General features: G+C 38.5%; 1 protein-coding gene across 1 annotated transcript in view; it reads left to right on the top strand.

The window, feature by feature from the left end:
- The window catches only part of ADCY2 (adenylate cyclase 2), an 812163-nt gene that overhangs the window by 701871 nt on the left and 94144 nt on the right, over positions 1-16148 (top strand). Inside the window, exon 17 of the mRNA XM_030205406.1 lies at positions 4151-4270. Coding sequence (XP_030061266.1) covers positions 4151-4270 — 120 coding nt within the window. The remainder of the gene's footprint in view (positions 1-4150; positions 4271-16148) is intronic.

Here is a 16148-nt window from a genome sequence, read left to right as displayed (position 1 = left end):
GTTTCCTTTTGTCACTCTCACCCTCTAGTTTAAATGTCTAGAAACATACTGTTTGAATTTCTCCCCACGAATCCTTTTTCCCATCATAGAAAGATGTAGCCCATCATTACAGTACAGCCTGTTATTTTTTCCACATATTACCCCATTCTCCAATGTATCTAAAACCTTCTTCTTTACACCAAAACTCAAGCCACTTATTGAATGCCTCTGTTTTACGTAGTTATTCCTCTCCCCTCCCCAACGTAGGAATTACTTCAGAAGCCACAGTCCGAAGCAAAGATTTCAGTCCCTCCCCAAACTTCTGGAACACTCTCTGTGCTGTAAACGGCTAGGACACAGGTAACCACCAGTTACCTATCAAACCAAGTCTGAAAATGCCCAGTGCAGCTCCCAGCTCACAAGGTAAATTTAGGTTCTACTATCTAGCTCACAACAAAATTGCCCCTCCTCCAGAGCTAGGAGTCACCAGATGCTATGTAACCAAAATTGATTGAATTAAGTCTGTGGCAGTGTAGATTCAACACACAATTCTAATGAAAACAGAGACCAGATTCAATGTCTCCAGATTAAGTCACAGGTTTAAAACACTTGGCACAGGTTAAAACACAGTTCCAATGAAAACAACTTTAAGACAATTCCAGCATAAAAAGATGAAATCACTAGCACAGATATTCAAAACACAATTCTCTAAAATACCTTTAAGACAATACCAGCATAAAAATATAAAATCACAGTGCAATATAGGCAATAGGATAGAGACAGATAAGGAACTTACAGAGGTCAGACCCTCTGCAAGTGAAAGGACAGGTTTCTTTTTTTGGTTTATTTTGGTTTTTTGTGTTAATAGGATAGAATAAAAAGGGGGTGAAATAGAATAAAGGAGTCAATAGTTTATCAGGAAGATATTAAGAAATTAAGAAAAAGGTGAAAACCTTTTTATTTACTAAGGTCTTCCTAATTAGATGGAATTGTTCAACCTAACTCCCTTTTTGTTTGTTCTGTATCTTAGTTTGTATGTTTCTGATGATTGACTGTATGAATGCTCTTTTCTGCCTTAACTTTAGTCTGTACACCACTTTGATATAGCAACGTTAAAAGTTGTATAGAGGCATATTTTCAAAGCACTTAGATGTACAAAGTTACGTGGAGGCATATTTTCAAAGCATTTAGACTGTAAACTATGGACCTTTGTAAGTCTAAGTGCTTTGAAAAGAGCCCAATAGCAAATTGACAAAAAACAATAAATTGCCCTAAAAAGAGAAGAAAGACAGGGGATATGATATGTGTAAGTGCTTGATAGATAATGATACACAAGAAGTAAACCTTTTTCATTGGAAATGACACTGTTGAACTAGGTGTTAGAATATGCCAGGACATATTTTTTGACAGAGTGGTTGGTAGATGCCTGGGATTCTTTTCTAGAATGGTTAGTGGAGACCAAACCACAACAGAATTTTTAAATACAGTTGGATAAACCACAGAGGATCCTTGGAGAAAAACAGGATGGTTATAAATCAGAGTGGTATGAATTCTTTGTGCTTCTGAGAAAGCATTGGGGTAACCTGTATGGAGTAGTGGTTAAAACCCTAAACAGCAGTGATATGATACCACATGGGCTACAAATCCATGTGTTTAAAGAGTAAACCCAGTACTGACTTAGGAGTCCATTTACGAAGCTGCAATAAGCACTAGTGCGCACTGGCCATCCTTGAAAGGTCTTACTGCGGGACACAAGGTAATTTTGCAATCTGTACATGTACACCATGTGCTAAAAACTTAATTTTTTTTCATGGAGGGTACATGTCTAAGGGGGTGGAAAGTGGGCATTTCTATGCTAATCAGTTATCTCATCAATGCTAACTGGTTAGCGTGATTACCGTGTGAGTCCTTACCACATACAAAATAGGTAGTGTTAAGGGCCCATGTGCTAATAGCAACATTAGCACATGGCCATTAATTAAAAAAAAAAAAGTATGTGATCTTCCGGCTACAGCAAACACTGGCCTTAGCGTGCGGGAAAGACCCACGTAAGGGTGTGCCATGGTCAATTTTTACTACAGCTTTGCAAAAGGATCCTGTAGTCTGTTCCTAATCATCTGGAGAAATATTTTCTTCCAGCGTGAAACAGTAGTTTCTCCATCCGGATGTTATTGGGGTGGTGTATTGGGAAACAGGTATTCAGAAGATTAATGTTATTGTGAGTCAGATAAGTCATATAAGGATAGAAATCATTAATATACTTCTCAGCTTTGGACTACTTACTAAGATCAGTTTTAATGGTATCTTAAACTGAGAATTAAAGGCACCACAGTGACACCAAGAATATTAATCATATCAAGCAAGGTCAACTCTTTTAACTATAGCAGTCACATCATCATCATATGAATTACTGCTTCTGGTCCATGGAAAATGGAAAATGCACTATCATTTGGAAACTGCACTGCCAATGTGGCAAAATAGTCTATTATTCATTGTTAAGGTTTGTGACTTCTCCATATTTTATGTTCCTTTCTCTCCTTTTTCAGCCCCGTGTTAATGACTTTGGGAAGCATTTTGTTATCATTAACAGAACATTGAAATGTACAAACCATAGTATGTAAATGTCCCTAAAAGTCTTCATAAATACAGATGGTGTAAAGCAATCAAGACTTGTCTGTACAGTTCATTACAGTCCAGAGCCATACACAAATCATTCTTAAGACTATCAAGCTGGTATCTTATACTGCAGGCAAAATTAGTCAAAAGCAATTTTGAGTTGATTTTTCAACTAAGAATATTGTTACAAAAATAACAGGAGATTCTTGATGAGAAGCAGTTGTTGTTGATATTGTGTGGGGAGACTGGAAAATGTATAAATGTGCATAGAGTGACAGCCTAATGTTTTGGTACCCTGTTTGTTTTCCAAAAATAGATTTGTAGAAGGGATGTGTGAGGGGTTGTGCTAGGAACTAGTTGGTGGGATGTATGTGCGTGATATGCAGTGAGTGGGAAGTTGTTGGAGGTGTGTTTGTAGCCTAGTATCCTGGTTCTAAAAATGGCCACTCCAGGTCACAAGTACCTGGCAGTGCCCATAAAGTAGCAAAGTTTCATGCCACTTAACCTCAAGGATAAGCAGTGGCTTTCCCCAGGTCTACCTTAGTAATAGTTTATGGACTTTTTTCAAGGAATTTGTCTAAACCTTTTTTAAACCCAGCTACATTAACTGTAATGAATTCTGGAACTTAACTATACGTTGACTGAAAAAATACTTTTTTCCTATTTGATTTAAATGGGTTACTATCTAGCTTATTTTCGAAAGGGAAGGATGCCCATCTTCTGACACAAATCGGGAGATGGGCGTCTTTCTCCTGAGGTCGCCCAAATTGGCATAATCGAAAGCCGATTTTTTTTGTGTCCTCAACTTCTTTCCGTCGCAGGGATGACCAAAGTTCACGGGGGGGGGGGGGGTGTTGGCAGTTTACTGAAGGCAGGATGGGGGCGTGGTTAAGAGATGGGCGTCCTTGGCTGATAATAGAAAAAAGAAGGGCGTCCCTCACAAGCATTTGGTCGACTTTACTTGGTCCCTTTTTTTCACGACCAAGCCTCGAAAAGGTTCCTGAACTGGAATAGATCTTAACAGAATGTTAAAAACAGTCCATGCTAATAGCTTGCCATTCATTAAACAAAATTTTTTTTAAAGTCCTAGTTATTTGCTTTATTTTAACTTCAACAAACTTACATAAAATCATTTGTTCTTGCACCATCACGTTAACATTCAATTTAGGTCAAAGTGACTCAAAGACTAATAAAAGCACGAGCTTCACATGTTCATGAACTTTAAGTAATATTGCTATAGTGTCTTTGTAAAGTGCAGGCCAAGTAACAGCCACTGCCATGCTTCTCTATAATTTTCTTGATTCTACTTTTTTCTGAATTGTACTTATTTTCTTCTGGAATGTTTTCAGTTTGGCAGCTGTCTAGCCTCACTATGGGATTAGGTTGTCAATCATATGTTCTTTCTGAAGATGAACAGACAAGAGTCCTAGCTGTGATGGTGTAGTATGGAGAAATGTCAGCCCTAAAGCCAAAATATTTTCAAAATATGTCCTACAAGATATGATCCTAAATAAACCCTCACTATTTTATGACAATTCTTTTTCTTTTATTCTAGTTTTTTCTAGATGAAACGGTGATAGTCATTTTCCCTATCTACAACACTTCGAACTTAAGTTTGCCTCACTCAAGCGATGAAAAGCACTTGTTTGTACAAAACAACTACTTTTTCTTACCAGTAAGTCCATTTGATATGCTTTTCGTTGTATTTCACGGTAATTTTGACAAAAGAATTAAAATGTCCATGTGTTGAATGATATGCTATGAGTTCCCTGCAACAGGACTCAAGAGTTTATATACATTGTAGAATTTAAAACATTTGGACTAAATGTAATGAGAAGTTAAATATATAGATTTGCTAGTGACTCAATTGTTTCTCATTGGGTTAAATTTATTTTGTTTTTACCATATTACATTTGCTGATTTGTCACAAATGGCTGATAACTTGGAGGGGAAACACAGGGGGCAGAGAGAGGAAGTAGTGCACCCAGGAACTCATACATAAGCCCTTTAAAAGGGCAAGGTAGAATGAGAGTTCTTAGGTTTAAAAATCTTCAGTATAATAATCAGAGCAACTTGCATCATCAGGATATGACTTGTGATGGCTTAAAAAGGTAGGGAGAAGCTTTGGGGCACCTCTTACCTGAGGAGGGTGTCCTGGGGATAAATATGTATCAATTTGTAATTTTGATTTCCCTTTAAAAAAGAAAGACTTAACTCTGTGCTTGCAGTGGAGTAAAACTAAAACTTGATTAGCTTGTCAGAGAAAATATGGTACTAGCCAGCAACCCAATAAAGTGAAAGAAATAATGAGACTAATTAAATCCTATCAGAAATAGAATAACTGGGAATTGGAAGGGAGCTGTTTTTCTTGTCTTTTTCTTCTTTTAATTCATTTTCCAACTATACAATTACAAGAATAAACTTGTCCAGAAAACAAGTTGTCAGACTACTAATATAGGAAAATTAATCTGAACAACCGACTCCAGTCCTCAGTTAATGGAGAGGGGAAAGGAGAATGCAAGAGATCAAACAATATTAGTGGAAATTAACAAAAAACATCCTGACTAAGGAAAAAATACCTGTAAAAGAACAATCAAATTTTCCAGCGGATTCATAAGGCTATAACCCCAGTTAGAGACTAACCCTCTCCCTGCTGAGAAACTGCAGCCCTACTCTATGCCACAAGTTTATTACTCAGAAACAAAACTGGGAAGCCTCAAAGAAAATATTAGATTATGGTATTTTATCATACATTTACAGGGAATTTTCAGTAGAAATACTACCCCTAGAACCAGAACCCTGGTATGTATTAACAGAAATTGTTTCTGATGCTTCTCAGTAACCTTTGCTACATCTGGTGTACATACGGGCACCTAGATTTTAGGTATTCTGATGCTGGGTTTCACTAGTGTTCTAATGGAATCTAAGTGTCCAGATGCCATTATAGAATAGGCTTTTACCATAGAGCATTGGGGTGCCTTAAAGGGAATGCCCAATTATAGAATTGCCCTCACAATCTAAGAGGGGCATAATCGAAAGGGGCACCCAAGTTTTCCTAAGGAAATCCTCGCAGATATGATGTGAACCACGGGTCAATGTGCCTGCTAGTGGAGGATCAAGAGTGGTACAATGGAAGTGATGGTTATAAAAGCAAATTCTTGACTTTATCATCTATGGAGTGGTCAGAGAAGTCTGTGAGATCCAATTCTGAGTGTTCCAGGAGCAACTCTGCTGTGAAATTTACTAAGATTTCTATATGAGTCAGATGCTGATCCTAAATTAAAAGTGGAAGAATTAATGGTGTATGTAAAGAAACTAAGGAGTGGTCAGTCCATGGTAAGGGGAGCAATGCAAAAGTATTTAAAGACGAGAAATAGCAGACCAAAACTAATATGTGTCCGCCTATGTGGATAGCCCCTATAACATGCTGAATGAAATCTAAGTCTCTAATAAGTGATAAGAAATCTTGGGCAAGAGAGGAAGAGGGATCATTAAAGTGAAAGTTAAAGTCACCTAATATGATTAGTCGTAAAGAATTAACCCAGTGATCACTGAAGAGAATACCAAATTTACGTGTTAGAATAAAGTCACACAGGAGAAATTGCTTACTCTGAATTCATGGCATATTGAGCAATCCTATGGAGATGCTATGAGTTACTGTCCTGCTCGAGCATGCAGAGGGTGAACTTAAGGGGATCAGGAGAAGACAACTTACCTGCAGCTGCCTAGCTCAAGGATGGAGTAGAGGTGATTGATGTCCTCAAACAGGGATAGACTGAGCAAGGCATATGGTGCAAAAAAGAATCAGAAGTAAGCAATTTAAACAATGCAAATAAGTAGTGAAGTATACCCTCAGGTCTGAAAAGATGCACACAAAGGAGCAGGACCTGCTCCTTGTGCACGCTCCTTTGGTGCACGTATGTGGCATTCGCCACTAAGGGGATCGCAGATAAACAGCACTACTGAGGATGTCACTTCTGCAAATGGGCCGGTTTGTTTTTTTGTTTATTTTCATAAAACTTGATATAGCGCTGTGGCCTAAGCAAACAGTCATAAAGTGGTTTGTAAAAATGGAAAATCTAAAAATAATAAACAATATACATAAAATACATACAATAAAAAAACAGGGTTAAATAAAAAAAAAGAGGAAATGAATTGTATCATGAGATAGAAGGGAAAGTCAAAGTGGAATAGACGAGTCTTCAGGGCTCGTTTAAAGGTCTGGAGAGAGGGTTTAGTGGCAGAGAGACCACTGTGTTTTCAGCGGTTTTGATGTAGATCTACCACAGGAGTTACTGGAACAAGCCTACCCTCTTTAGTGCTCAGTATCCCCATCTGTGCCTCTATCTCTCCTTTATGTCCCTATCTCAACCTATGTCCACCATCTCCCTTCGCTTACCTCTCCCCTTTCCCATCCCTCAAGCCAACATCTTCTCCCAATCCAGCACCTCTTCTCCATTGCTCTCATCCTAATATAGCATGTCCCTTCTGTCACTCTTCTCCCTCTGTGTCCACCATCTGCCCTTTTCCCTGTAACAAGCATCTTATCTTTCTTCCTCCTACCCTGATCCAGCTGTGCCCCTGCCTGCTGCTTACTGCTTCACTACTGCTTTCTGGATGTGTAGCAGCAGCCATAATACAGAGATAAAGCTGAAGTCTGTTTATCCCAGTCCCTCTGACATATACTTCCTGTTTGTAAGAGGCATAACGTTTAGTGGTAAACACAAGCTGGAAAACCCCATGTCTTCTTTTTGTTTTATTGGTGCTGCCACACATCCTGGAAGCAGCAACGGTGAAGGCAGTAGTGGCAGGAGATGATGCTTGACTGATGGGCTAGGACTAACCGGAAGCTAAGTGAGGCTACCATTGTAGAAACATGTTGGGAGTACCTTTCTTCCACCCACAAAATTTGCTGTGTGGGGTGGCTGCTTTAATTGGCCTAATGATAGAGCCACCCCAGTCTGGAGATCCTGACTGGTAAACCCATCCATATGCTGATGTTCTAGCCAAGTCTCCTGTCCTGTAAAATGTTGATACCGACTGTGTATGCTGCAAGTATGTCGGAGAATAGTAAAACACTTTTATCCTTAGTACAGAGCAAAGTGTTACCCTGAGATCCCCAAAAAACTAATGATGATTCAGAGGTGGATCCCTTTGGTACAGTAAGTTCTTTTTCTTTCTCCCTGAAACTGAATATTCACATTTCTCCAGGGATCAAAACACCAGCTTTTCCCTTCTCCCTGCAAGCTTTCTCCTCTTTCTTAGATAGAGATTCTAGGTGGATTTCAACATTTCCTACATTGTGTGGTGTTAATGCATTAATGCAGTGGTTCCCAAACCTGGTCCTGGAGGCACCCCGGCCAGTCAGATTTTCAGGGTATTCACAGTAAATATTCATGAGAGAGATTTGCATGCAGTGAAGGCAGTGCATGCAAATGTCTCACATGAATGTTTACTGTGGATATCCTGAAAACCTGACTGGCTGAGGTGCTTCCAGGACCAGGTTTGGGAGCCACTGCATTAATGAAAAGATTTTCCAGATCACATTGTATCTTGGATCTTTGTCCCTCATATTTGTTGAAAATTGCCCCTTCAGATTTTTTGTTCTGGTTTTATTCATGGTTAGAGCTCTCTTTTAAACCTGGAAGTTTTCCACATTATTTGGAAGAAATCATTTAGAGCCCTGTATTTAAAACAAAAAAAAAAAACAGGTGACCATAGTTTACTTTTCCATTGGTCGGTGGCAAATATTCCAATTTTTGTTAAAATCATGGAGGGTTTGGTAGCTAAGCGATTGGCATAATATATTACATAGTTCTCACTCAGGTTTCAGAAAATAATTTAGCAGAAAGTCATCTTTGTGCTTTGATGACCAAAATGAAAAGTTTGCTGTCAAAAGGCTACCACTCAGTGGTATTCCAATTTGATTTACCAGTAGCATTTGACTTGATCGATCATGAGATTCTTTTGAACAACTAAGTGGAATAGGGATAACAGGATGTAATGGCTTAGTGGATTCTAAAATCTAAATTTTTTAGAGTGCATAGGCTAGGCCAAGAATGCTCTCCTTGTCGCCCTCCTTGTGGAGTGCCACAAGGTTCTCCTCTGTCCCCTGTACATTTCAATGTAATGATGAGTACATTTGGACAGGAGTTTTGTTTAGCCTGTTTTAAAGTTTTTACATATACTGGTGTTATAACAATATTATTAGAGGTTCCCAGGGATTCTGAAAAAAATAAACCAGTTTCTGCGAGACTATATACTGCAGGTTGAAAATAGGCAATTATATACAAACTTAAGTTGAAAAAAGATAAAACTAAAATTTCTTTGGGTTGGCCCTTCCCCACCTATTATTAAATTAAACACTGGAACCTTGGAATGCAATTTGGAATCTTCCTTAAAAATTTTAGGAATTATTTTAAATTCAGATTTTAAAATAATTGAACAGTTTAATAGGGAGTGGAGTTAGTGCAACAAACTTTGATCCTGGGGAACTGGGTTCAATTCCCACTGCAGCTCCTTGTGATCTTGGACACGTCACCTAACCCTCCATTGCCCCAGGTACCAAAACTTAGATTGTGAGCCCTCTAGGGACAGAGAAAGTACCTGCATATAATGTGTACAGTGCTTTGTATGTCTAGTAACGTTATAGAAATGATTAGTAGTAGTAATTAATATAGGATTAGGAAGGTTTTTCATAAAGTTATTACTTCCTTGAATTCAAAATATCTTTTGTTTGACCAATTCAAAGTACTCACACAGGCCTTAGTTTTGATACAACTAGATTATTGCAATGTTTTATATGTAAGTTGCTCTGTTAAACAAAGAAAAACATTACAGACATTACAGAGCAAAAAAAATGTGACAGAGTATCTCCAATTTTAATTCAGCTGCACTGGCTGCCTGTGGAGGCCAGAATCATATTCAAATTATGAATGTTTGTTTTTAAAGCTTATTATGATTTTGGTCCAGCATATCTGGTTGAATTATTAGAATTGGCACCTTCAAGTAATCTTACTTGTCAATGTGGATCCAATGTTTATGTTTTCTTTAATTGTATATTGCAAACCGCCATAAACGCTGTCCAAACAGGCGGTGTATCAAATGCAAAATAGCCTGAAACTTAACTTTCTCTTTACTTTATTATCCTTCCCTGAAGGGAATCAACGTAAAGTAATATTGTCTTCTTCAATGATCTATCTTGCTGCCTATTGGTGGAACTCCTTTCCATTAGATGTTTCCATTAGATGTTAGGCGTAAGGTTAATTACATGAAATTTTGGAAGAAATTAAAAATGTATCTACTTCAGAAAGTTTTGTAAAATTTTAGCCAGTTTTATTTTGTTAAACATTTGATACTTGTTTGTATTTCCTAGTATTGTTCTAGCTTCTTCTTTGTAAACTATGCTGATCCAATCTTACTGGGTGGCTGCAGACAATAAAAACTATATTGTATATTGTTACATTTCCATATGGCAATCCATAATATTCATTACAAAATACACAAAATAATTTTACATTCATATAGATAAAATACTAAAATACATTCTAACTATAAAACTTTTTAAAAGCCAAGTTTCTAAGCCCTCCAGGCAGAAACAAGGGTGATTTTAGACTAGGAAGAAACCATTATATTCCATGTACTAAGGACATTGACATCAGTAGGGAACCCAATGATGTCCCTATATAAGTATCTAAAGCACTCGGCAAATTCTTCCTATATTTCAATAATGCTATGAAAGTTTTTACTTTAGTAAAGTTTTGCTTTTATTGTATATTAGATGCAAAAATTAATGCATAGTGGGCTAGATTCTATTTATGAGTCCTAAAAAATGGGTTCTGAAAAAATACACCTAGGCATATTCTATAAGCCGTTCCGAAAGTTAGGCAGTTTATAGAATATGCTTAAATTTAGGTGTAGTTTATAGAATATTCCCAGGGCCTATTTCCTGTGACTATATTTAATCGTGGTCATTTACGCCAACTAAAATGCTGATACCTAAGTTACGCACACAGAATGGATATATTCTGTAACACTAATGGGCTCATTTTCGAAAGAGAAGGACGTCCATCTTTCGACATAAATCAGAAGATGGATGTCCTTCTCCCAGGGACGTCCAAATCGGTATAATCGAAACCTGATTTAGGACATCCTCAACTGCACTCCATCGCAAGGACGGCCAAAGTTCAAGAGGGTATGTTGGAGACGTAGTGAAGGCGTGACTTGGGCGTGCCTAACACTTGGATGTCCTTGACCCATAACCCCAAAAAAACAAGGATGTCCCTGACGAACACTTGGGACGTTTTCACCCGGACCTCCCATTACTCCCCCAGTGGTTACTAACCCCCTCCCACCCTCAAAAAACATAAAAATATGTCATGCGAGCCTCAGATGTCATACTCCGGTCCGTGACAGCAGTATGCAGATCTCTGGAGCAGTTTTAGTGGTTGCAGTGCACTTCAGACAGGCGGACCCAGCCCCCCCACCTGTTACATTTGTGGAGGAAACAGCAAGCCCTCCAAAACCCACCAGAAACCCACTGTACCCATATCTAGGTGCCCCCCTTCACCCGTAAGGGCTATGGTAGTGATGTACAGTTGTAGGTAGTGGGTTTTGGGGGGCTCAGCACACAAGGTAAGGGAGCTATGCACCTGGGAGCAATTTATGAAGTCCACTGCAGTGCCCCCTAGGGTGACCGGTTGGTGTCCTGGCATGTCAGGGGGACCAGTGCACTACAAATGGCTTGCATTTGTTCGTTTCTGACATGGACGTCTTTGGTTTCGAAAATCGCTGAAAATCAGAAATGACCATGTCTAGGGACGGTGAAATTTAAGGATTTGGACGTCCCTGATGATATTTTCAAAACGAAAGATGGACATCCATCTTGTTTTGAGAATATGGGTTTCCCCGCCCCTAGATTTTGCCATTTTGCAAGGACGTCCAAATCGCAATTTGGACGTCCCTTTCGAAAATGCCCCTGCACATGTAAATTCTAGTAATTCCCATGACCCACTCATGCCCCTCCCATAGACAAAACCCCTTTTTAGATCTGTGTCTTTGAATTTACACGCATCACTTTATAGAATACGCTTAGAAAGTAGTGTGTGTAACATCAAATTAAAGCTAATTAGTGGAAATAATTGCTTGTTAAGTGGCAATTATCGGCACTGTTTGGCTTTTTAAGCCAATTAAGTTGCACGCACAAAACAGAATACAACCAGATTTGTGGGCACAACGTAGGTCACACTATATATTATTTGGGGAGTAAGTGCAAACCCTGTGTGTTATCTGTTGGGTGTATTCCCAGCATGTCTCTATACAGTTACCACTCAGAAAAATATTTCATTTTGCATAAGAGACTATGGGGCTCATATTCAAAAGAGAAACACATATAAAAAACAGCATAAAGTGGCATTTGGATGTTTTTTTCCCCGAAAAATGCCCAAGTCACGATTTTAAAACTTGGATTTGAGACATTTTTCTCTGCAGTGCATTCAAATCACAAGGGGGTGTGTTAGGGATTTGTAGGGGAGGGATTTGGGCATTCCCAAAACTTGGACGTTTTTGTGCCATAATGGAACAAAGCTAAAAGGTAGACATTTGGTCTAGACCTGTTTCAGGCATGTCTAAGTCACAAAAAGGTGCACCTAATGATGATATGACCACTGGAGGGATTAAGGTATGACCCCCTTTACTCCTCCAGTGATCACTGACCCCCTCCCACCCCCCAAAGATGAGAACGAAACAGTACATACCAGCTTTGCTTCAGATGTTATGGCCGCTCCTGTTAGAGCAGTAAGCAGGTCCCTGGAGCAGCCTAGTGCAGTGGACTGTAGAGAAGGGAACACAGGCCCATATCCCACTTTAACTGGTAAACTTGTGGTGGAAAGTGTGAGCCCTCCAAAAACCTAGGTGACCCCTGCAGGCATAAGGGCTATTGTAGTAGTGTACAGTTGGATACAGTAGGTTTTTGTTGGGTTTTGAAGGGCTCACCATACGATATGAGGGGGTAATAGTGAGATATGTACCTGGAACCTTTTATGTGAAGTCTACTGCAGTGCCCCACTGCTGGGATGTCTGTGTGGCCAGTCTACTAAGAATCCTGCCCCCCCCCCCCCCATACACCCCCCAATGGCTTGTTTTTCTGTGTTTATCCTTTGGACATTTTTTTAATAACCCTAAAAGATAGATGCACTGACCACAAAAGCATCTAGCAAATGGCCATTTAAAAAAAAAAAAAAAAGTTGTACTTTTTTGGTTTGAAAATGGCCATGTTTGATACTGGATGTTTGGACGGTTTCCAGAAAATGCCCAAAATTGGATTTAGATATCATATCGAAACTGCCCCTCCACATGTTATTACAACTGCAGTGCACACCAATTTCCCATCCATATCTTGCTCATTTCTCGCCCCATAATAGGCTATGTAGTTAGCACATGAAATAGCATATTGTGTCATACCAGTATGGTAAGTTACTGTGGCCATGTGCTAACAGTTACCACATACTAATTCATGTGATAACTGCTTATTGTGCTTTAGTAAAAGAGCCCCTTGTATATGTGCATTTTATGAAAGATATACCACGTATCTGTTGCATGATTTCTGGACTATAAAAGATCTTTGTTGAATACTCTGTATCCTGAACATAAAATAAGCAAATAATGCTCATTTTCCCAGTGATGCCTTGGAAAGCTTACATTGTTTATTTTCTTATTGTTTAATGCCCCAGGCCTTTATTTAACAGTCTAGCCTATCTAATTTAGCTTATCATTAACGATGCACATTATTGACTGTACTATTGACATAAAATAGCAATAGAAAAGCTCATTAAGCACACTTCCCTGATCATTACTGCATCTTCCTGAAGCAGTCATTAAAGTGAAACATAGAACATGATGGAAGAAAAAGACTGCTCATCTAAACCATCTGCTCTATCTCTAAAATCCATTCTTCTGCCTCAGAGATCTTCTGTGCTTGTCCCATGTTTTCTTGAATTTAGATACTGTCCCCATCTCTACCACCTCTGCTGGGAGACTATTATACACACCCACTTCCCCTTCTGTTAAAAACAAGAAATTCTCTAAATTACACCTGACTTTACCCCTTTTCACTCTCATTCTGTGGCCCCTCATTCCAGAGCCTCTTTTCTGTTAAGAGGCCAACCTCCTATGCTTTGGAGTATTTATACCTTGGAGGTATTTAAATATTTGATCATCTCTCTCCTTTCCTACCTTTTTCCCCAAAATATACTTATTCAGATGGTTAAATCTGACCCCATATTGATGGTCATTTTAGAATTAATCTTTGTGTTTTAAACATGAATACCCTGTCATATGCACATCCAAACCTCCAAAACATCTAGAGGAATTATTGAACAGACCGGAGAAGAATGTGGATGCACAAAAACGTTGAAAATGCTAGGTTGGGGGTTGGGGGGCGCTAGTGAGCCATGTGCTGGACGGATGCATAGAAAATCAACTCTCTCCCCTTGCTTTAGACCAATTTCTCTTTTGAATGTAGACTACAAGAAATATGCCAAACTCCTCTCTAATAGACTTTTGAAAATAATTGGGAAAATCATACACCCCAGTCGAGTTGGTTTTATGCCTCATAGATTAATTACAGATAATGCCAGACTATTTCATCACATTTCACGTTTGGCTAAATCCCATCCAGACCCTATTTTTGCACTGGCGCTCGAAGCAGAAAAAAGCCTTTGACAGGGTGGAATGGGAATTTAGATTGGTTTGGTGCTCTCAATACTTTTGTCCAAAAAATTAAAATTCTATATACAAATCCTAATAATTCGCAGTCTGATGCTATTTTTCTGAAAAGAGGCACCCAACAAGGATGTCCTCTCTCGCCCTTCCTATTTAACATAGCGCTAGAGTCCTTTTTGCTCACTGTGAGACAAGATGCTCGGATAACAGGTTTTCTGTTCAACTTGAAATTAAATCGTCAGCAGATGCAGATGATGTACTATTGTTCATAACTAATTCAGATTTCTCTCTCTCCTCCTTTTATTGACCTAGTCAATCATTTTTCTGATATCTCTGGTTATAAAATCAATGCTCAAAAAACAGACGTACTTTCTTTAAATATCCATGCTCCCCCTCAGTCACTTTCTCATTTTGGGCTATTATGGTCCTCTAATCATCTAAAATACTTGGGTATCCATTTGCACAGAACTGAAACAATTATTGAAATTAACTGTCAGATGATAACTTGGAAAATTAAAGATGTACTACATTCCTGGAATCCACTATATTTATCATGGTGGGGAAGACTGGATACCATAAAGATGATGGTTATGCCAAAGATAAACTTTATCTTGAGTATGATTCCAACTTTATTCCCCAAAACTTTCTATGCTCAACTAGATAAACATCTATCTCAATTTTTATGGGCATCCAAATGCCCAAAGATAGCACTTTCCACTCTTAAAGAACATTCAGGGGTTGTGTTTCCTGACTTCTTCACATATCATAAAGCATTTATTCTTCAACAATCAAGTAAGTGGATATATGATAGCTCCGACTACATACCAGTATGGCTCCAGCTGGAACAAGAAATTCTACATCCTATTCTGCTTCTGCTCTTGATCGCTACGCGACTGACTGACTGAATAAATCTATTCTGCAAAACAAACTCAGTCTTTCTTCATGGGAATGCCCATGTACTTTGGATAACTACATGGAAATCCCATTCCACAAGTCTCTTCTTATCTCTTTATGGAACAATCCTTTAATACTTATCAACAATGACATCATTCGGTGGAAACAGTGGATCAACAATTAGATTTGGTCTCTGGAACATATTGTTCAGACTCAGCATGTTAAATCTTTTCTTGATCTCCAGATGGAATATTCTTTACCTCCAGATCAATATTTTCACTGGCTACGATTGAAACACTGTATTGAGAAGAATCACCTTTTACATAAAAGAGTTAAACAAAAGCCAACTCTAAACTCTTTAGTACTTTATCTTAATAATTCAGGCCATGTTGCATCGAGACTTTATAAATTAATTTTACAGAAGCAGTACACCTCTCCTTTGGGATTACAATCTGCCTTGGAATCAGATTTGCACATGTCCCTTTCTATCCAGCAATCGACTGATTTTTGGACAAAATTTAGCAGACCCCTGTCTTCAGCTGCATATGTACGTTTTACACCATAGAGCTATTTGGACGCCTCAAAAAATGAAGTTGGCAGGATTACTCCCTTCCAATAAATGTTTGGTCTTGTGACACAGAACAGGGTGCACTTCACCTTTTATTTGAATGTACTAAAACTCACGATTTCTGGACAGATATATGGAAGACCATTATAGATATTCTCCGGATTAATGAAGACTTGAAACCAGCACTAATTATCTTTGGATCTATTGCACTACAAACCTACTTACCACCACAACAACTTCGACTGTTCGTTATTCTTATCTCTGTTGCTGTTAAGATGGTATTGGCTAATTGGAAAAATAATAACTACTTAATCGTAATTTCTAGTGGCAATTGGTTCTTCAAATATATAAATACATACCGCTCTACAGT

The sequence above is a fragment of the Microcaecilia unicolor genome, chromosome 1 (genome assembly GCF_901765095.1).
Source record: "Microcaecilia unicolor chromosome 1, aMicUni1.1, whole genome shotgun sequence".
Classification (NCBI taxonomy): Eukaryota; Metazoa; Chordata; class Amphibia; order Gymnophiona; family Siphonopidae; genus Microcaecilia; species Microcaecilia unicolor.
Note: the sequence above shows the minus strand (reverse complement) of the source record. Positions and strands in the feature narration are given on the sequence as shown.